Source organism: Aethalodelphis obliquidens, unplaced genomic scaffold (assembly GCF_003676395.1).
Source record: "Aethalodelphis obliquidens isolate GAN/ISIS:26980383/991018 unplaced genomic scaffold, ASM367639v1 scaffold37, whole genome shotgun sequence".
Classification (NCBI taxonomy): Eukaryota; Metazoa; Chordata; class Mammalia; order Artiodactyla; family Delphinidae; genus Aethalodelphis; species Aethalodelphis obliquidens.
Window position 1 is genome coordinate 1,464,691 of NW_020837981.1, and position 22,163 is coordinate 1,486,853.

Here is a 22,163-nt window from a genome sequence, read left to right on the forward strand (position 1 = left end):
CAGCAAATGATTTTGGTTCCTATTTAGTAAAGAGAACATCTTTTGGAAGAAAAGTACTTAAATAAGTGGCTTCTAGTGGCTCCAAAAGTATTGCCTTTGCCAGTGTGCAGTGCTGTTGTTTATTTTTCCCTACAAAGCACTGTCTTATTTGGGTGTTTCTGATTCTTGTTTTCTCGACAAGGTAGTTTAGGGCCTGTCTTACTCAGCTAGTAATAAAAGTGACAAGCAGACCGTAAGGACCCCTGAGACTTTGCTCAGATGTCATGGGTAGCCTTGGTCAGGGATGCATCTTCAGCATCCTTGGTCTCCAGAACCGCATTGCCTGGTGACTTCAGGGCTATAATTGACCTAACAGACACATTGTCACATTGCTACCCCATTTCTATTCAAATGTGTTTCCAAGGCGGGACAGGCGAATGAGAGAAGCTGTGTTGTCTGGTCACTGTGAAGCCTGATCCTTGAATTAGGCTGCAGGGGCTAATGTGGTATTATTATAAAATGCTCCCTCAGGTTGGAATTTCTCTTCTTTGTGCATTTTAAAATTGTGGAATGGCTTGATAGATGGAATCACTCCTTCCTCACTCAATCTATTAAAGCATTTCACCCCGCCCCTTACATCCCTGTTTCTGTAAGGCTTTCTGGACTTCTCCCTAGCTTACAAGTTTTTTGTCAACCTGCCTGTAGAATTCTTTCCTCTGGAGCAACACTGAGCCTCCTCACATCAGAGCTACCTTGGACTTCATGTCACTTTCTCTGGTTTTCTTCACCCTAAAGACCCAGATGGAACATGTAGGGACCAGACTGGGGAAGCGTGAGCATCGATGCCTTTGTCAGGGCCAGTTGAACAGGTGGTCTGCTTGGGTGCAGCTGGTTGCAGTTCTGGCCGCCAGTGGCCATGTGTACAACTGGAGGCCAGAGAGCCTCGGGTATAGCAAATGCTCCTCCACAACTCTCCCCCCTCCCCCGTCCTCGGATTCAACATGAGCAGAGATCCCCATCCTCTTGGCCCTCTGCCACCATCGGCTCCCTCCTCAGGCCTGGCCATGGCGCCCTCTCTCAGGACGGGTGGGCTGGCAACAGGTTGGCAGAGAGCTCTCGCCTGGAGATGGATTTCTCAAGCTGTGACATCTGGGCGTCAGCTTGTCCTCCCAGCTGGACCCTCTGCCGGCTGCTTGTCTGACTTCGCTGGACGGCTAGAGCCTGTCTGAGGATCTGGTCAGAGGTCAGTTCCTGCTGTTTGCCTCTGTGAGGCCTCCCTGCACTTTGATTGATTAATTACTTCGCTTGATTAATGACGGAGGCAAGAGAAAACTGGGCTCTTTAGAAGCCTGGAGGAAATGCAGCCTTTCTTAATGAACACATTTCCCACAGTTTTAGCTGTGGTGTTGGGTGGATAATGGCCTGGTGGCGAGCTGCAGCTGGCCCGTGTGGCTGCGACCCTGGCCTGCCATTCATCTTCCTTTGCCTTCCAGGATGATTTGTACCTTGATAACGTGGATGCACAACAGTTCCCTGGGCCCCTGGAGTGCAAGGGAGGCAAGGCTGGAGCACCCTAATATGACTTGCCTCAATTCTCAGATTTACTGTGGAGAAACGTGCACAGAGCACCGGGAAGGCAGGCAGCCAGTGACCTAGCAGGGCCGTCATCCTCCTGGGCCTCTCCCTTCCAGCCTGACGGGGGTGGGCAGAGGTCTCAGGCCACTGAGGTCCAGATAGGATTGGACACGTACAGGTCTCCTGAGGAGCTCAGCACATTTCACAGGGGGCTTCTATTTTCATTACTCCTGGCCCTAATCCTGCCCCTAGGGACTCAGTAAGGAAGTAAACGAATCATCTGAGCTTCTGATGGGGCTGCGTCTACCCCACCCAGTACCGATCCAGATGGGAAATCAGTGTCTTTCCTGGTTTCAACAAGACAACAAATCCAAGTCTCGGAGATGGTGTCACATACGGTGGAGGTAGAGGTGGGACTTTCGCATTGCAGCTGCACAAACAGCCTCGAAGTTTCGAAGTCTTCCCGGAGAAGGCTTGTGTGCTTCTCCACAGCCCCACCCCGTCCACCCAGGGCTTCATCCTTTCTCCACATCTTGCTAGCTTCCCATTCCCTATCCACCCTCTCTTTTCTCCCTCTGGGTCTTGACTGCAAAGTAAATTCTCCTCATTTTCTCATGAAGATCAATTTAACAATTTTACTGGTAGCCTTTGCTCCTGCTGACACAGGTATTTTCCTAAATAAAATATAGTTACTGATGTAATGGGGATTCTGGGTGTTAACTGTTCAAAAAAATGTTATCTTTCCATCCTTGGTCCTCTGGCTTCATGTGATTGGTCTTTAATTATCCAGCAGCCAGGAATGTCTGCCTGGGTTTCTCAAGAGCTGAAACCCCAGTCAGGAGCTCACGGCTGAATTCTGTCTTCCGTTTCCTGCAGATGTGAGGACCAGCCTCTTTTTTTTTTTTTCTTCTTTTTTTTAACATCTTTATTGGAGTATAATTGCTTTACAATGGTGTGTTACTTTCTGCTTTGTAACAAAGTCAGTCAGTTATACATATACATATATCCCCATATCTCTTCCCTCTTGCGTCTCCCTCCCTCCCACCATCCCTATCCTACCCCTCTAGGTGGTCACAAAGCACCGAGCTGATCTCCCTGTGCTATGCGGCTGCTTCCTACTAGCTATCTATTTTACGTTTGGTAGTGTATATATGTCCATGCCTCTCTCTCACTTTGTCCCAGCTTACCCTTCCCCCTTCCCGTATCCTCAAGTCCATTCTCTAGTAGGTCTGTGTCTTTATTCCCGTCTTACCCCTAGGTTCTTCATGACATTTTTTTTTCTTAGATTCCATATATATGTGTTAGCATACAGTATTTGTTTTTCTCTTTCTGACTTACTTCACTCTGTATCACAGACTCTAGGTCCATCCACCTCACTACAGATATCTCAATTTCATTTCTTTTTATGGCTGAGTAATATTCCATTGTATATATGTGCCACATCTTATTTATCCATTCATCCAATGATGGACACTTAGGTTGTTTCCACGTCCTGGCTATTGTAAACAGAGCTGCAATGAACATTTTGGTACATGACTCTTTTTGAATTATGGTTTTCTCAGGGTATATGCCCAGTATTAGGATTGCTGTGTCGTATGGTAGTTCAATTTTTAGTTTTTTAAGGAACCCCCATACTGCTCTCCATAGTGACTGTATCAGTTTACATTCCCACCAACAGTGCAAGAGGATTCCCTTTTCTTCACACCCTCTCCAGCATTTATTGTTTCTAGACTTTTTGATGATGGCCATTCTGACCGATGTGAGATGATATATCTCATTGTAGTTTTGATTTGCATTTCTCTAACGATTAATGATGTTGAGCATTCTTTCATGTGTTTGTTGGCAATCTGTATATCTTCTTTGGAGAAATGTCTATTTAGGTCTTCTGCCCATTTTTGGATTGGATTTTTTGTTTTTTTGTTATTGAGCTGCATGAGCTGCTTGTAAATCTTGGCGATTAATCCTTTGTCAGTTGCTTCATTTGCAAATATTTTCTCCCATTTTGAGGGTTGTCTTTTGGTCTTGTTTATGGTTTCCTTTGCTGTGCAAAAGCTTTTAAGTTTCATTAGGTCCCATTTGTTTATTTTTTTTTTATTTCCTTTTCTCTAGGAGGTGGGTCAAAAAGGACCTTGCTGTGATTTATGTCATAGAGTGTTCTGCCTATGTTTTCCTCTAAGAGTGTGATAGTGTCTGGCCTTACATTTAGGTGTTTAATCCATTTTGAGTTTATTTTTGTATATGGTGTTAGCGAGTGTTCTAATTTCATACTTTTACATGTAACTGTCCAGTTTTCCCAGCCCCACTTACTGAAGAGGCAGTCTTTTCTCCACTGTACGTTCTTGCTTTCTTTATCAAAGATAAGGTGACCATATGTGCGTGGGTTTATCTCTGGGCTTTCTATCCTGTTCCCTTGATCTGTATTGCTGTTTTTGTGCCAGTACCATACTGTCTTGATTACTGTAGCTTTGTAGTATACTCTGAAGTCAGGGAGCCTGATTCCTCCAGCTCTGTTTTTCGTTCTCAAGATTGCTTTTGCTATTCGGGGTCTTTTGTGTTTTCATACAAATTGTGAACTTTTTTGTTCTAGTGCTGTGAAAAATGCCAGTGGTAGTTTCATAGGGATTGCATTGAATCTGTAGATTGCTTTGGGTAGTAGAGTCATTTTCACAATGTTGATTCTTCCAGTCCAAGAACATGGTATATCTCTCCATCTATTTGTATCATCTTTAATTTATTCTTTCATCAGTCAGTCTTATAATTTTCTGCATACAGGTCTTTTGTCTCCTTAGGTAGGTTTGTTCCTAGATATTTTATTCTTTTTTGTTGCAATGGTAAATGGGAGTGTTTTCTTGATTTCACTTTCAGATTTTTCATCATTAGTGTATAGGAATGCCAGAGATTTCTGTGCATTAATTTTGTATCCTGCAACTTCACCAAATTCATTGATTAGCTCTAGTAGTTTTCTGGTAGCATCTTTAAGATTCTCTATGTATAGGATCATGTCATCTGCAAACAGTGACAGCTTTACTTCTTCTTTTCCAATTTGGATACCTTTTATTTCTTTTTCTTCTCTGATTCCTGTGGCTAAAACTCCAAAACTCTGGTGAGTAATAGTGGTGAGAGTGAGCAACCTTGTCTTATTCCCGATCTTAGTGGAAATGGTTTCAGTTTTTCACCATTGAGGACAATGTTGGCTGTGGGTTTGTCATATATGGCCTTTATTATGTTGAGGAAAGTTCCCTCTATGCCTACTTTCTGCAGGGTTTTTATCATAAATGGGTGTTGAATTTTGTCAAACGCTTTCTCTGCTTCTATTGAGATGATCATATGGTTTTTCTTCTTCAGTTTGTTAATATGGTGTATCACGTTGATTGATTTGTGTATATTGAAGAATCCTTGCATTCCTGGAATAAACCCCACTTGATCATGGTGTATGATCCTTTTAATGTGCTGTTGGATTCTGTTTGCTGGTATTTTGTTAAGGATTTTTGCATCTATATTCATCAGTGATATTAGCCAGTAGTTTTCTTTCTTTGTGACATCTTTGTCTGGTTTTGGTATCAGTGTGATGGTGGCCTCATACAATGAGTTTGGGAGTGTTCCTCCCTCTGCTATATTTTGGAAGAGTTTGAGAAGGATAGGTGTTAGCTCTTCTCTAAATGTTTGATAGAATTCACCTGTGAAGCCATCTGGTCCTGGGCTTTTGTTTGTTGGAAGATTTTTTTTTTTTTTTGCGGTACGCGGGCCTCTCACTGCTGTGGCCTCTCCCATTGCGGAGCACAGGCTCCGGACGCGCAGGCTCGGTGGCCCTGGCTCATGGGCCTAGCTGCTCCGCAGCATGTGGGATCTTCCCGGACTGGGGCATGAACCCGTGTCCCCTGCATCTGCAGACGGACTCTCAACTACTGTGCCACTGGGGAAGCCCTGTTGGAAGATTTTTAATCACAGTTTCAATTTCAGTGCTTGTGATTGGTCTGTTCATATATTCTATTTCTTCCTGATTCAGTCTTGGAAGGTTGTGCATTTCTAAGAATTTGTCCATTTCTTCCAGGTTGTCCATTTCGTTGGCATAGAGTTGCTTGTAGTAATCTCTCGTGATCTTTTGTGTTTCTGCAGTCTGTTGTTTTTCTCCTTTTTCATTTCTAATTCTATTGATATGAGTCATCTCCCTTTTTTTCTTGATGAGTCTGGCTAATGGTTTATCAATTTTGTTTATCTTCTCAAAGAACCAGCTTTTAGTTTTATTGATCTTTGCTATCGTTTCCTTCATTTCTTTTTCATTTATTTCTGATCTGATCTTTATGATTTCCGATCCGATCGAAGCCCGAGCCTCAGCTCCCAGCCCCCGCCCACCCCGGCGGGTGAGCAGACAAGCCTCTCAGGATGGTGAGTGCTGGTCGGCACTGATCCTCTGTGCGGGAATCTCTCTGCTTTGCCCTCCGCACCCCTCTTGCTCCACTCTCCTCCGTGGCTCCGAAGCTCCGCCCCTCTGCCACCCGCAGTCTCCGCCCGCGAAAGGGCTTCCTAGTGTGTGGAAACCTTTCCTCCTTCACAGCTCCCTCCCACTGGTGCAGGACCCGTCCCTATCCTTTTGTCTCTGTTTATTCTTTTTTCTTTTGCCCTACCCAGGTACGTGGGGAGTTTCTTGCCTTTTGGGAGGTCTGAGGCCTTCTGCCAGCGTTCTGTAGGTGTTCTGTAGGAGTTATTCCACGTGTAGGTATTTCTGGTGTATCTGTGGGGAGGAAGGTGATCTCCACGTCTTACTCTTCCGCCGTCTTCCTCAACTCCCGAGGACCTGCCTCTTATTTAGGTATTGACTTTGGAAATGCAAGCTTTGCGAGGATGCCCGCATCTCATGGGAGCACATAACCCAGATACTGACTACAGATGGACAGTTCCACATGGAATATACCCATGTGGAGGTCCTGTTTCGTTTCGCAGGGTGGCTTCTGTCCTCCATCACTCCTATTCTAAGAGGCATCCTCTTCCCAAACACTTTGACGTCTGTTTACATCGGTGTTTTTACCTAAGAGCAGATTTAAAACTATTCATTCAACATCCATTAATTCCACAAACATCCCTTAAGCACTTATTATGGGCCAGTTCCTATGTTAGACATTTCACAAATGTTGTCTCTCCGAATTCTCACAAACTCCAAATCAATTGAGAATTTTAATCTCCATTTAGTAGCATGTTCCACTTATGGAGAATGGCATATGCAAAGGCCAAGAAGCCAAGGAGAGCAGGGGCTGAATTCAGTGTCTGAGGCAAGGGGTGAGAGGCAAGAAGTGTTTGGAAATCAATCATCAAGGAGGGCAGCTGCAGGGCACCGAGGCTTGGGGTGCAGCCCTTGGAGATGTGACAGGGCAAGATGTGCATCTGAGAACGACAGATCGGTGCAGGGTGGAATTGGAGGGCCAAGGCTGGGAGATGAGGTAACCAGGGGTTACCATCTCCCCAGGGAGAAATGAGGCACCTGAACTATGTGGTGGCCATGGGAAGTGACCATGTAGAGAGGATTTAGGAAGCTTCCCCAGGGGTGAAACCCCTAAGCCTGGGCAGGGGACAGGCAGCTGGTGACAGTGTGCAGGGCATGGCACCTCCCACAGGTACTGGGCTGCAGCTGCCCCTAGTCACATCCTGACTGCTTCTCCTCTCCCCTGTACACCTGGGTGGTCTTGCTGCAGGACTGGCTGTGCCCCAGGCTCCCATGGCTGAGCCAGCCCTGCAGCGCAAATGTCAGGCCTTTGAAGTGGGCCAGGCCACTTCCCTTTCAGGAACCTGGGTCCGGGTATTGTAGAGGCCCTCACTCTGGGCCTTCCTATATTGGCAGCTTTTATAGAACACCCCGGGAGCAGAGAAGTGGCCTTTTCCTCAAAGGGCAGCTCTGCAACACTTCAGAACATGTAGACCTGAAAGGCCCGGATCAGGCCCAGGGGGCTATGGCAGTCGTGACCTTGCTGCCGGGCCAGGAGGAAGCCAGGGACATGCACCCAGGTGAGCAGATTTCAGGCAGCGCTGGGGATGTGAGACTCAGGGCTGATCCTTGCTCAGTCTTTTGACCCAGAAGCTACAGAAGCCAGATATGACCCCTGCTTGCCCTTGAAAAGCTTTCGGACCAAGGGGCATTGGAGGAGAGGGTGAATGGTGGTGGAAGATAGAAACTGCTTTTCACGATCCACGCTGGGCCCCAGCTGCCAGCAATACCCACGGACAATCTCTCAGCTCATCCACATTGAAGTCAGGAGCCTGCTTGGGTCCTTCATTTCCCCTTCCATTCCCTTCTGTCCCTGTTACCCCCCAAAACAGAAATGCATGGAAAGAGCTCAGGATGGTACTAGGCACCCAGGGTTATCACCACCTGCATTTCACAGGGTGGGTAAATCAGGGCTGCCCCTCTGCACCTCTCCAGACCAACTGATCGCACTGTATTTTATTGTCATCAAGATAAGGTTAGAGCTTTAAATGACTTGTTCAACATCACCTCGCAAGTAAGTTCAAGAGGAGATTCAGTTCACCCATACAGTGAGCATTTATCAAGCATGTGCTATATCCATGTGCTGCTGTCCACTCCGGGGGTTCAGCAGTGAGTGGAGCTGGCCCAGGTTGTGATGAATCCAAAGCTCTTGCTCATCCTCCCAGGGCCCCAGCTAAGCTCCCCACATGGTAGAGTAAGAGTTGTACTGTAGGACAGCAAAAGGGGACCCCAGCATGCATCTCTAGGGTGGCTATAACTGAACCAGCTGGGCCCCTGGCAGCTGTGTACCCACTTAGAATGGAGGCCACAGGCTCCCAGGAAAGCCTCTGCCAGCTCTGGCTCTTGTCTGCCTCTGACTTTACTCCATCTGGCATCTCTGACCTGGTCCCAGGTCTTTTGCTGTGCATCTGCGTCTTTCCTCTGCCACGCCCTTGGCCTCAACACTTGGCCTCTCTTTAGCTTCTCAAGTCTGCTCTTACCTGAAATGCTTCTTACAGTCTTTTGTCACTTCAGTGCTGCAGTGTTCCTAGGCCAGCCAGAGCCCAGGGCTTCTGCCAGCAGAGGGATGAGGTGACATTGTCTGCTCTGCTTGTCTGTCTTTTGCTAGTGAACTCTGTGCTGGACCTCATCTGAGATCTGAGGGAGAGAGGCAAGGACTCTTTCAGGCCAGGGCCCCTTCTCTGACCCTGTGACCTGTAGCTCCAGCTCGGGCTGTTTGCCCCTCGAGACCAGCAGTGAGTGAGGGTCCATGCAGCTGAGAGCCTCTGTCCTTCTACACTTCTCCTCTTGCCTCAGGGACCTGGCTTGACCAAGCCGGGACACTGGGACACTGGTCTTCACCCACCCACCATGAGGAAAGGCTTTTCTTATGTTTGTCAGGACCTGGAGGGAGCCCCAAGCAGAGGCTGCCTTTTTACTCTATGTCCGTGATCTTTTCCCCTAAAAGTTCCTTCTCTGGACAACCAGACTATGAGGGTAGCATCCCTCCCTTTGTATACCCACCAGTGGACCTGGCAAGTCACCTAAGTGAGGATGCTGAGGTTGGTGGAGCCACACATCAGTACTGGAGTGTTAGCTTCTGCCAAGGCAGGGAGAAGTATTGAGACAGCACCTTACAAGAGAAGGGGCAGGAGTGAGTGGAGAGATGGAAACAACTCCAAGTTGACTCAAGAAGGCTCAAGCAGACATTCTGAGCAAGCTATAAATGAGAAACAGATTTTTGTTTGAACAGAGGAGGTACCCTCTCAAGTCAAAGTTGGAAGCAGAAAATCTCTTTTTCATGCTATTTTGTACGTTTTCTCTTTTTGTGAACCAAGATCAATGTGTACATTCTTAGCAGAGAGCCATCCATCCACCCACCCATCCATCCATCCACCCATCCACCCACCCACCCACCCATCCACCCACCCAACCACCCATCCATCCATCCACCCATCCACCCACCCACCCACCCACCCACCCATCCACCCACCCAACCACCCATCCACCCACCCAACCACCCATCCACCCATCCACCCATCCATCCACCCATCCACCCATCCATCCACCCATCCACCCATCCACCCATCCACCCATCCACCCATCCACCCATCCATCCATCCACCCATCCACCCATCCATCCACCCACCCATCCACCCATCTTCCCCATTCACCCCCACATACCTATCCATCCAGACTCATCCACCCCGCCACCATGCATCCATCCATCAAACATGCATTAAGCACCAACCGTGTGTCTTGGTTGGTGCTGAGTTCTAGAGTTGGTGAAAATATATAGACCTGGAAAAGAGCATTGCTCAAACCTGTTCTTCCTCTGGCCTTTCTGAGTCACATCCTGTTTTTTCCTCTTCATGACAGGCCTTTCTGCATTCATACATTTGTATCATATGAATCACTTATGTAATTAAGTACTTTAATTTATTGTGACTAGAAGTGCTGGAGGGAAAAAAGGAAATTCCGCTGGGCGCTAGTCTGGGCCACTGCAGGGAAGGTGTTGCCCCGTGTGTGTGTGTGTGTGTGTGTGTGTGTGTGTGTGAATGCACACATAGGCGGGGATGTGGGTCAGAGAGTCCCAGCTGGTTGAATAGCATTGGCTGTGAGTGGTTGGCCAGGAGATCCACAAACGTCTTAAGAAGAGAAATCTTCACATCATCAAGGACTCTCAGCTCTGAGTTATCCTTTTGGAAGAAATAAAATAAAAAATAAGACCAAGCCAACTCTAAGTGGCTTACATCCTCTTAGAACACCTCCATTATTGGTTTGTATTTCAGAGGGGAGGTACACATATTAGAAATAATTTTGCAGTGGTAGAGGCTCCTGAGAGCTGGGGGCTGACAAGAGCAGGGAGTGGGTTTGTCTTTCTCATCAAGGCAATGATCCCCCAGGGTTCAAGGAGTGGGAGACAGTGTTCTGTCCTGTCTGTTCCCTGCAGGACGGGGGTGAATTCCCAGTGGTGGGAGTGATTTCTCTCTGCTGTCAGGTAAGCACCTGTGTGGTGCAGGACCTTGAAAAAGGTCACTAGGCACTGACATGCCTGCTTCCCTGTGGCCTGAGGACCTTGTTTAAATCAGCAGTGGTCGGTCACGCCAGGCGTGCTCCTGTCCGTCTTCCACCTACCAAATGGAGAGGCGTCAGACATGCAGGCCTTAGTGACATACATCCCTGTGCCCACTGCAAGGACACCAGTTGAGGGTGGATAGGACAGGGCTGTGCAGGAATGGTCAAGCACAGGGACATCCATGGAGGAAGAGGTCAGCTCTGCTCAGACATGTCACGGCAGAGATGACCCCCGGAGGTTAGCATGAGTTGGGGAAAGGGCACGATGGAGCAGATGTGTGTGATGCCCTGGACCAGCTCCTTTGGGCCACCTCTGATTTCAGTTGCAGAGGACAGTTCCTAACACCCAGGTTCCTGTCTGGGCCTCTGCTTTGGGGGTAACCCATCTAAGACTTGTGAGGAAGGGAATTGTAGGCTGAGAACAAGATATGGAGGTGTTGAGAGTGTGAGGGGCATACTGGGGAGCAGTGGGAGGGGGCTGGAATTCTTCCCACAGCCCAAGGATCCTATTTGATCTTCCCAGGAGTCCTGTGAGGCCAACATATTGTCCTATGTATATCCGGCGGTTTTGTTTTTCTGAAATATTTTTAGCAGACACCTTGCTGCTGAGGTGTGCAGAGAATCATCCCCTTGACCCACTTTGGCTAATGGTTGTTTGTGCAACAGTTACCCGTGAGGGGTCACAGACCTGACCGAGGGTGGGTGTTACGTCCCCCCGCCACTTCATGCTCCGTGACATCCCCTTGGAGGAGCGGGGTGGGGTGCGGTGGTGGTAACCTCGGGAAGCAGGGCTGTCCTCCTCCCCACCAAGGGCTCTTGTGACCGCTGGAGTCCAGGCTCACGCCCATCCGGGTCTTAATCACGGTCATGAGGGTGGCCCAGACCTGTCCCACTCCTGCATTTCACCACTGTGGTGCCGCTCTTCTCACTGTTACTACGAACTTTGCCTTACTACCGTGCTCTCGAGAGTTCTGAGAGGGACTGTGTCTCCTCTAAGATCCAGCTCTACTGTGGACAGCTAAGCAAAGGAGTAATTCTCAGAGGCTCATGGTTGCAAATTCCAAAGGCGTCCCCTAGCCAGCAGTGATGTCACTGTAGCGCAGGCTCCGTGGCCTCCAGAATCTCACACAAGCTGCTGGTGTCACTCAGGCCACCATCTGCCCTAGGCCTGTCCAGGGACCAGAGTGGTCTTTCTAAGGCACAGGTCTGATTGCAGGCACAGATCCTAAAGCCACCTATGTTGTTCCTCTTTAGCATGGCCCACAAGGTTCAGGATCCCTGCCTCCGTACTGTCCCCTTGAAGCAGACATCTTGAACTGTTCTGAGTCCCTCTAACCCAGGGGTCAGCCAGCTGTGGCCCACTGTCTGTTTTCTAAATGAACTTTTCTTAGCACATCCTCTGTGTCTGTACCATTTAGAACAGCTTTCCTGCTAGACCAGCATGGTTGAGCAGTTGCAAAAGAGACTGATAAGGCCCACAGAGTCTAAAATCTTCACTATCTCGTCCTTTGCCGAAAATGCTGGTGGAACCTGCTCTACCTGGCCCGGCTTCTTTGCACCTTCATGCCTCTTCAAATGTGGTGCCTTCCCTACAATGCTGCCCACCCTTTATCCTAATCCTTCTAGACTGAGCTTTGTGCCCATCCTTCCCTCCATCCTTTGTTACCTGAGTGTGATGCCCCCTCCAGTCTTACATAGAGCTGTGTCCAAGCCTCAGTCAGGGCTCTGATCGCACTGGTTCTGTTGATGGACAGATCCACCTCCCGCTCTAGTTCCTGAAGCGGGGCCAGGTCTGATTCTACTCAGGACTCCAGCACCTGGCTGGGTGCTTGGATGACCAACTGGAAGCCGAAAGATCATGGCCTAGGTATTGGGCCCCACTTCTCAGTGTTAGCATCGTGGGTCACTCTAGTCCTCTACTGGTTTCTCCCTGTCCCTGGAAATGCACCAATGGAAAGGGTTTCACCATCTTTGTCTTTGCAGATCTCTAACCTCTACCTATACGACAGCGTCCTGATGTTGGCCAACGCCTTCCACAGGAAGCTGGAGGATCGGAAGTGGCACAGCATGGCAAGCCTCAACTGCATCCGCAAGTCCACCAAGCCATGGAATGGAGGGAGGTCCATGCTGGACACGATCAAAAAGGTGTGTGCAAGGGGCACCCTCCAGGCCAAGGCCAAAGACAAGCCCCTTCTCACACCCCCACTCTCTTCCCGCTCCAGGAGGATGAGCTCTTTCTGTGGTCACCCAGCCAGGCCCCTCCCAGGCCTCTCCACTTGCCACCCTTCCTGTCCCGGCATTTGAGGGCTGGTGAGCTGGGGTTCGTGGATACGTGTTATTATTATCTTCATTTTATACAAGGAGATTAGTATCAGAGAGGTTATGTAACGTGCCCAGGATCACAAGTAAGTAAGAAAATGGAGGCAACCAGCTTGCTCATGCCTGCCAGATACCCCACTCTGCAGGCTGCCCCTGCCCCCAGGAGAGTTTGTCTCAGTTGGCAGTGCACGTACTACTCAGCAGGACCTCACGTTGTGTGTGTGTGTGCATGTGTGTGTGCATCCCTGTGCATACATCGGCGTACCTACGACTTGGTGGATTTCGTGTCACACCTTTGCATGTAGGACATCACGTGTCCTATATGCTTAGGTGTGACAGTAAATCCATCAAAAGACTGGATCTGAAGTGAACTGGGTAATCCACAGAAGTGTTAGCGTGAATTGGCTTTGAGAGGCTTCAAAAAGACATTTAGGGAAATCTATAGTGCCGGGAGTCTTAGTCACGGTAAATTCTGCATGGTTTCCATAGCAGAGAATGGAGTCTGATGTTGGTTTGAATCTGCTGCAGCCCAAGCCCGAGCGGGGGCCTCTTGGGGGCCAGCTCATTCTCTGGGACTCTCCCCACTTACAGTCTGTGGGAGACCAAAGCTGGCTGTGATCCCCCACCCCAGGCTTGAAGAAAGAAAAGGGCTCAGCACAGGTTCACTCAGCCCCTCTGCCACCTGCTACTCCAGAGGCCGCAGAGCGACCAGAGAGGCGCAGGGCTGGCACGCCCCTACATCCAGTGTGTGTCAGACACCACGCTTTGTACCCATTTTCTCCTTCGGCCCTTGCAGGCTCTGTGATGTGGGTCTAATGAACTCCAGGCCGAAGCTGGGAGATGGGAGATGACTTGCCCAAGGTGGCAAAGCCAGACTTGAGCTGGGTTTTAGCCTCCAATGCTCACGCTCGCTGCCCCGCCACTTCCCGCCACCTGTGTGAGATGGCTCTCGCTGACCTTGGCCTTCCGTCTTGGCTCAGGCTAAGGTGAGCCCCTAGAGCAGGTTGCAGTGAAAGACTGTAAGCTCCAGGAGGGTGGGGACAAAAGCCGCCCCTCTCTGATCTCAGGGCTGGCACGGTGTGTGGCATAAAGCAGATGCTCTGATCATATCAACGGCATGAATGATGGGGACAAGCCTAGGAACTTCCCTTGTGAGCAAGGGCCTGGGAAGTGTTGAGCCTGCTCCGAGGCCCCAGGACCGCCAGCACCTCTTGCCTTATTACAGTGCATCCATTGTTTCTCAGACGTTGGCGACCACTTCCTTTCTCTTCCTTCCCTTTGGGGTTCCATCCCCTACCCGTCTACTTTTGCCCTACCTTCTCATGGTTTTTCCTTCTCTCTCGCAGGGCCACATCACTGGTCTCACAGGGGTGATGGAGTTTCGGGAAGACAGCTCGAACCCCTACGTGCAGTTTGAAATCCTGGGCACGACCTACAGCGAGACCTTTGGCAAAGACATGCGGAAGGTAAGCCTCAGGGCGCTCACCTCCTGCTTTTCCTACTGCCGTGCGTTGGGCCTGTGTTCCAAGCAGATGTTAACCGGCACGAAAGTCCCCTCTCCAGTCTTTCTCTGCAGATGCTGCTGTTGATGCTGGTGTTCGTGGGACATGGTGGGGAGGAGGCTCCAAGGGGTTTTGGACAGAAAGTGCCACTGATTCAGCTCTGAGTACAGCAGGGGCGTCTGGTGCCCGTGGGTCCTGCTGCTTGGGCCTGGAGGACCAGCCTGTGGTCCTGGACAAGGCCAGCAAAAGGGGTGATGTGTTTTCCTGGAGTCGCTGAAATCAGCCCAACGTTGGGGACAGGTGTGACTGTTACTAAGGCAGGAGGCAGAGGTTACGGGCAGAGAATGTCCCCGATCCAAGGGTGAGGCAAAGCCATGGCCAGAAAATGAGCTCCATGGAGCGTGAGAAGCAGGCAGTGCAGGCGTCCGCTGGAGACACAAGTGAGAGACAGGTGAGCCACAGAGTTCAGGGTGGGCTTCGACTTGCTTTTATCTGTTGCTGATGCAAGTGGCAGGCCTGGGGACTCTTTTCAGTGATACTTTGTCTCTTCCTCCCCCACCCCATGGTGGGGGGCGTTCAGAATTGAGGTCTGGCGAGGTGGCCTTTACCCAGAGTTGGGACTCCCCAAATTGAAGGGGAGGCCTGTGAAGTCAAGAGTCGAATAAGGTGTTAAGACCAAGAGGTCAGTGTGGCAAGCAAGGGGATGAAACAGTCATCCAGCAAGCGACCTCAGATGGTGCTTATGAGCCGGTGTGGAGCCAATAGCGGCGGTGCAGGTAAGGGCAGTTGCTGGCTCTCCAGGGATGCTCTCCCACAAGTGGCCTGCACAGGAAGACCACGTGCTTGTTGGAGCCAGAGATGGGAGCACCCATGATGTAAAGGGGTCACAGGGCTCCGTGTAATCAGGAAAGCACTAAAGCATGAGCTGGTTGGCATAGACTCAGGCAGAGGCTCCTGCAGTCTCACACACACACACACACACACACACACACACACACACACACATTTCTGTACATCTGAGGGGGAGACATCTCTACTAATGATAGTGCCCTGGAGATGAAGCACATGGTGAGTTCTCAGCAGGTGGGATAAGCCTCTAATAGAGAGCCCTCTAGCCTGGCCTCTAGCATTGGCTGGGGGCGGCAGAGGGGCAGGAAGGGGTTACATGATGTTGGGGTACTGAGAATCTGGATGAAGGCATTCTCTGGCTGTGCTCCTTGAGGACCAGATGGAAGGATGCATGTGTGAAGTCGTGGAGGGTGTGAGAGCTGGAAAGCACGGGGGGAGCTCTCATCAGTTAGAACACGGGGAGGAGGCCTGGCTTGCTAGGGAGAGGCTGGGTTGGCTGGGGGTTCCATTTGTGATGTGTGGATGGTGGACTTTCAGCCCGTTCCGTGACAGAAAGTATAGTCATGAGTTAGTCAGATAATAAGTTCAATAATTGGTTGTGAGGCAATGGTGACACCCAAGCTTTGATGACATTTGGGAGCTCGGAAGATTGATTGTGGCATCAGAAAGGGGGTTAGTGACTATGGTGTGAAACCTTGGGAAGCCAGGGTGTGGCCTGCAATGTCAGGGGTGTCAGAGCTGACCTGTGATGTCTGTTAGGGATGCCCAAAGCTGTGAGGTTTGGTGGGTGGGAGCCTGGGGATGGGTGGTCAGCGTTGGTCTGGGTCATTCATGGCCACAGTAGAAACTGGCTTATGTTGGGACTTCCACCTGGCAAGGGGAAACCAGGACCAGGGAGCCCTTTCAGTCAATCTGGTATGAAAGGAGCTGCCTGCCTCAGTGACCATTCATATTTGCCACAGTACTTGTCTTCATCCCCAAGTCTTCCTCTGAGATCCTAGAAAATCAGACCCTGCTTGCTGGCTCCTTTGCTACCCCCCTCCACTTTCTTTTAGCTCAGCTCTAACCCCAAGGTCTCCCCACTGGGTGGGAATGTTGGCTGTAGGGCTCCCTGCCTCGTCTTAGGCAGCTGACTGGGGTCATGCTGGCCACTCCAGGTGCCTGAGAGAGGGAAGGTACTGTGTCCTCCACTTCCCATTTCAGGTGTCTGGGCCTTCCGTGTTGCCGTGGCAACGCTCCTTCAATACCCTGAAGCCAATGGGAGCTTGAATCTCTCGGTATAAGGAGCTGCTGAGCAGGAGGTCTGAATGTGATTGAGTTGGAAGGGAAGCTGATTTTCAAGTGGGCTTTATTTTTAAATGTAATCTTTTGTCATTTTAAAATCTGCCCTTAATAACTGCATATCCCAGTTGTTATCTGTCTGCCTGGCAGCTTATCTCTGTTAAGGAGAAGTTATCTGGAAAGCAGGGAATGGGATTTACCATAGCAAATGTTTGCTATTCAGGCCCAGGGTGCCTTAAAGCAAGGCCTGTGGGGGTTCAGGATGAAGCAAGGAGAGCGCCTTGGGACAGAGTGGCACGGGTCTAGGGGAGCATTTAAAGGCAGAGCCGAGCTGTGGTTCCTGGTGGAAGATGGGGATGGGAGGGGTAGGGCTGGGAAATTGGGGCAACCTAAAAATAAAGTTGAGGGTGGGCAGCAGATGTGATGGTAGGGTTAGGGTTCAGAGACACACAAAAGGCAGTGCAAAGATCAGTCATCCTTAGGAGGCAAGGGCAGCTCTGAGGAGGCGCCCTCAGCTGCATCTCTCTGTGGCTAGAGGAGCCAGCTGCACTGACGGTAGGATCCTCTCATGGTGGAGCAGTGTCAGGGGGTCCCTGAAAAGATGACAGGTATCAATATATGAATATATCCTCTATCTATCTGTACTGAAAAACAACAACAGTAAACGAACACGGACACAAAAGCAAAAACCAAGTAGTTTCTTTAAGATTTAAATCTAGAGGAATTGTTTAAATTAGGGAGCAAATGGATGTTTTCTTAAAGTGAATACCCTGGAGGGAACTCTCAGGGAGGGTGAGTCACCCAGACAGTTTAGGTTAAGCGGCATCAAGAGGCTGTAGATTACTCAGCCCTTCCAGAGGATGGAAGGAGTGGGTGACCGCCTTTCACTGCAGGGTGTTGGACAAATACTTACTAAATTATCTCATCCAGGAAGCACATTCTTGTTGAGGGAGTGTGGGATGGCACAATCAAAGGTCCATGTCACCCTCTTGCTGTGTAACTCCAGGCAAAATATTAATCGTCTTTGTGTTCCGCTTAGAGCTCCCTGGCATGGGTGATTACCAAGCAACCCCTCCAGGGGCAGGCTTTGCTGGAAAGTCTTGTCCAGCTCCCACAGGACTTGCCTTAATATTTGTCCTGGGGACCCATGCTTGTTCCTGTTGGAGCCCTACACTTTTCTCTTTGGCTTTCTCTTTGTTCGGACGGAAGTCTCCAAAGGAGGGTCCCATGGGTTCGTCCTTGCAAACGTCCTCAGCTCATGACATGAGCTGGGATGGGATTGGTGGAGACCACCTGTAGGAAAGTGTCCAAAGGTGGGGGCAGGGAACGTTGTTTAAAGCACAGGACAAGAGGGAGCCGAGGAGGGACCACTGAGCACCTGCTGTGGACAAGGATGCATCACAGTGCGTTGTCTCCCTGACCTGGGGGCCTTTGTGATGCGCCTGGCTCTGCTCTCCTGAGCTTTTGCAGCCACTTCCTTCTTGTGAATTTTCATGTTCTCAGATGGAAGGTGCAAACAGTAGGAACCTCGTGGTCACCCAGGGTCATGACCCTCATGCAGCACTTGGCAGCGAGCGCTCTCCCGTGTGGCCTGGGCCATCAGCTTCGGGCGGCTGGAGCTATACACCTTCTCTGAGTTATCTACCCCAGATTCCACAAGAGCAGAGAGGCACAGGGAGACTTAGAGCATGGCTTTCTGCCTGCAGGTGCCCTGGATAGGCAGCTCCTCTCCACACCCGTGTGCCAAAGCCTGAGGCCAGAGACAGGAGCAGGGCTCTGCATGGTGGGCAGTGCCCATCCCCCCTTCCATGCCCGGGGGCAGATTCCACTCCTTGTAAGACCAAGGGCTGAGAGGGAGCTGGGGGCTTCACCTCTGATGAGATTTTGTTTTCAGGACTGTTTTGATATGATGAATGGAAGAAGGAAAACATGGTTATAGTCCTCCACAAGCATGACTTGCCTGGAATGTAACGTGAGCCACAGCCCAGCAGAAACATTCTTCCATGACATGATTGCTGAGAATGTCTGCCCTTCTCTGTCCTAAAGATTTCCATTGTGGGGGAATCATTCCTTTCCACTAACGAGGTTCCCTGGTACAGTGAAACTCTGGGAAAATTGCCAGATGCCTGAAGGCCCTTTGAACCTCATTTCCCATGGGCACCATCCACCTAATTCACTAGCTCAGTGGAGGTTAGCCTGTCTCCTTGGGCAGAAGGGTGGGGAAGTGGGCGGGAAGCATCTGGAAAGCCCGTGAAGCTGCTTTATGCGTTGACATTCCTGGACAAAGGACACCCTGGTGTGATGAGAGAGAGAAAGGGACTATTTGATGCTCCTTTCCATAGAGTAGAATTGAGTTAGGACCAAGAGACTAAGAAAGGATTTAGCCCAGTGGATTTCCAGCTTTTCTCTAGTCCTAGAAAATCTGTTGCAGCAGTACCTTACTGCAACCCAAATATATTAAACTGTCATGGAAGCGGACATGCCGTGGTTACGATGGTGGGGAATTGGGGCAGGGGGTCTCGAGCTTCACCCAATCGGTCTCCCTGGTCCCCAGCCTCTCCATGGTGTTCTGTGCAGCTCCAGTTGGAAAACTGAGGCCCAGAGCCTGGAGAGACTCAGTTAGGTGGTACCAACAAGCAGGTGGCTGCGCTGGGGCTGGAAGCCAGGTTTCCTGGGGTGGGTATGGGGGTATGTGTGGCAAAGGGCCTGGAACATCATTTCTGAATTTAGGATTATGCGGTTCTGTGACTCCCTCACTCCCCTCAGCCTGTTTTCCGCTGCTGCCCACCTCACTCCCCCAGCCAGCGTTAGGGCCCCACAGTCCCTTCCCATTGCTCTAGAGCCTGCTAACATGAAGTTCCACCAGTGCCATTGGCTTAGCCTCCCTGTTCCAGCAGTCACCCAGGGAGATGGGAGGCCTTCCTTCTCCTTTACTAGTTTAAGACATTTCTTCTGTCTTCTCTGTCAATTTTGATTCTTCATAAAAGCTGGCTTTGGACAGGAATCAAATGGCTCTCTTGATGTCGTGGCCCCGGCAGGGCCTTGTGGCTGCTCTGAAAATAATTCACAGAGTAATAATTGCTCATCGTGGAGTGTTTGTCATGCTATAGGACCCCAGCCCTCCCCGGGCTTGGAAATACATCATTAACATTCTTACCCAGGTCTGCTGCACTGTGTTACAAATTGTCCCACAGTCTCAGGGTCCAGGAGCTCTAAGCAGTGAGGCCAGGAGGAAAGGGTATCAGCCAGTGGACAAGAGAGCTCTGTAATGAAGCAGGAGCTGCCTCTTAGAGCCCAGGTGGGATCCTTTACCTGGTGGCTCCCGCCGCAGTGCCAGGAGCCTCACAGTGGGTTCAGTAATGGGGAGGGGCGGTGGGCAGTGAGCGGTGGTGGGGCTGGGAGGAGGCAGCCTGAGAATTGTGCAGTGTCTCTATTAAGCTGCTCTGACAGAGACTCCGGCCATGCACAGGGAGTCACAGAAGAGAAATAAACTTCAGTCTCTTCATGGATTAGCATTCCTGCAGCGTATTTCCCAAGTAAAATGTCAACCCTTCCAAACCCTTGTGCAGAACCGCTTTGGATAGAACTGAGACCCCAAACAAACACTGCTGCTTCATCTGAGTAAAGGGATAAGGAAAAGATACGATTAAATATTTCATTTTAAGTGACATCTCTTCGTTTTGAAGATAGCATTGATACATGCTCATTTAGGGTAGAATATTTAGAAAATACAGATAAATGAAAAGAAGAATATAAAAGTCAGCTATAATCTCTGAACCAAGAAGTAGATACTGTTAGCATTTCTGGTGCATTTTACTTATTGTTATTTTTTTCTTCTTCCCATCACCCTGCACATAGAGATAGTAATATGTATGCATATCAAGTTGCTATTTACTGTACATGAATTTTATATCCTGACTTCTCCACTTAATTCTGTCTTGGGAGTATTTTCTCACTTCTTTAACTATTCTTTACAACTATTTTTAATGGAAACACATTACTCAACTTATAGGGAGCCATCGTTAATTTTATCTTTCCATATGATGTATCTTTAGGCATTTTCACTGTATTATTATAGAATAGTATTGTGACAGATATCCAAAATACATATACTTTTATTACATCTATATTTCTTTAACTTTTTTTAGTAAGTGGAATTACAAAGCCACCGATAATAATTTTAGGTTCTTGATGTACTTGATACATACATATTTTCAAATTGATTATAGAAAGATTTAATAATTTACACATCCATCAGTAATATATGGAAGTCTCTGTTATATCCTATACTCAAAAATTGAGTGATATATTAAACATTTTTGCTAATTTGGTAACAGTATGAAAAAATGCTACTAAATTTGCATTTTGGGGAGATTGTACATTTAAAAATGTGATCATTGGTTATATATATTTCACATTTTGTAAATTATACCTCAGGTCCTTTGCTTTTTTATATCAGGAATGAAATTTTTCTTGTCAACTCATATAACCTGTCTTTTGGAAGGGAATTGATAGTTATTTGTGTCAAATATGTTGTTCCCATATATCCTTTGCTTGCTTGCCTATTTATTTATTTATTTATGGCTGTGTTGGGTCTTCGTTGCTGCACACAGGCTTTCTCTAGTTGCAGCGAGCGAGGGTGCCCAACTCTTTGTTGCGGTGCACGGGCTTCTCATTGCAGTGGCTTCTCTTGTAGCAGAGCACAGGCTCTAGGTGCGCGGGCCTCAGTAGTTGTGGCTCGTGGGCTCTACAGCGTAGGCTCAGTAGTTTTGGTGCACAGGCTTTGTTGCTCTGCGGCATGTGGGATCTTCCCGGACCAGGGCTCGAACCCGTGTCCCCTGCGTTGGCAGGCGGATTCTTAACCACTGCACCACCAGGGAAGTCCCTATCCTTTGCTTTTGAATTAAGAAAATATTTTCACATAGAGACATTTAAAAATGTATGTGTTTATATTTTTTTGGAAAGACATACCCAGTTTGCAAAGTAGATACTCTTCATCCATACTTTCTTCTAGTATTTTTATGGTTTGATTTTATTTCGGTGAAATCTGCCATCTACTTGGGATTAGATTTGGGGTAAATTGTGAGGTTATGGCCTATCTTTTACATTTTTCAGTACTGGCTCCTTCTGTCATTTATCCAGTAATCCTTCCTTTGCCCCATGGACTTGAATGTCATATTTATCATATGTTCTACTAAATTTTATGTTATTTCCTCAGTGATTTTTTAAAAATTCTAAGACTCTTTTCTCTCTTTTCTTCCTCTGCTTAAATATAATTCATCTTTGTATATTATTAGAATGTGCTTGTCTGCAAGTAACAATGCTCACTTTGAGTGGCTTAAGGAATAAGGAAGACTTATTATCTCACATGAAAAGAGGCCTGGAGCTAGGGTGGCTCCAGGGTTGGCCACTTCAGACAATCAGTGCCCAGACCAAAGGCTCTGGTCTTTTTCATCTTTCTTCTTGGCTCTCCACAGGGCGGAGTCTGAGCTCTCCTCATAGTTTTAGGATGGCTGTGGCAGTTCCAACTGCCATACCCAGAAGGACAGCAGCACAGGGAAGAAGAGGGTATTCTTTTCTGTGTTTCCTTTTTATAGGTGGGGAGAACTTTCCCAGGAGTTGGC

At 48.9% G+C, this 22,163-nt stretch overlaps 1 protein-coding gene across 2 annotated transcripts in view; it reads left to right on the plus strand.

The window, feature by feature from the left end:
• Window positions 1-22,163, plus strand: part of GRID1 (glutamate ionotropic receptor delta type subunit 1) — a 678,670-nt gene that overhangs the window by 463,018 nt on the left and 193,489 nt on the right. For both annotated transcript variants that reach the window (XM_027129687.1, XM_027129688.1), the window contains exons 7-8: window positions 12,572-12,733; window positions 14,254-14,373. In XM_027129687.1, coding sequence (XP_026985488.1) covers window positions 12,572-12,733; window positions 14,254-14,373 — 282 coding nt within the window. The remainder of the gene's footprint in view (window positions 1-12,571; window positions 12,734-14,253; window positions 14,374-22,163) is intronic.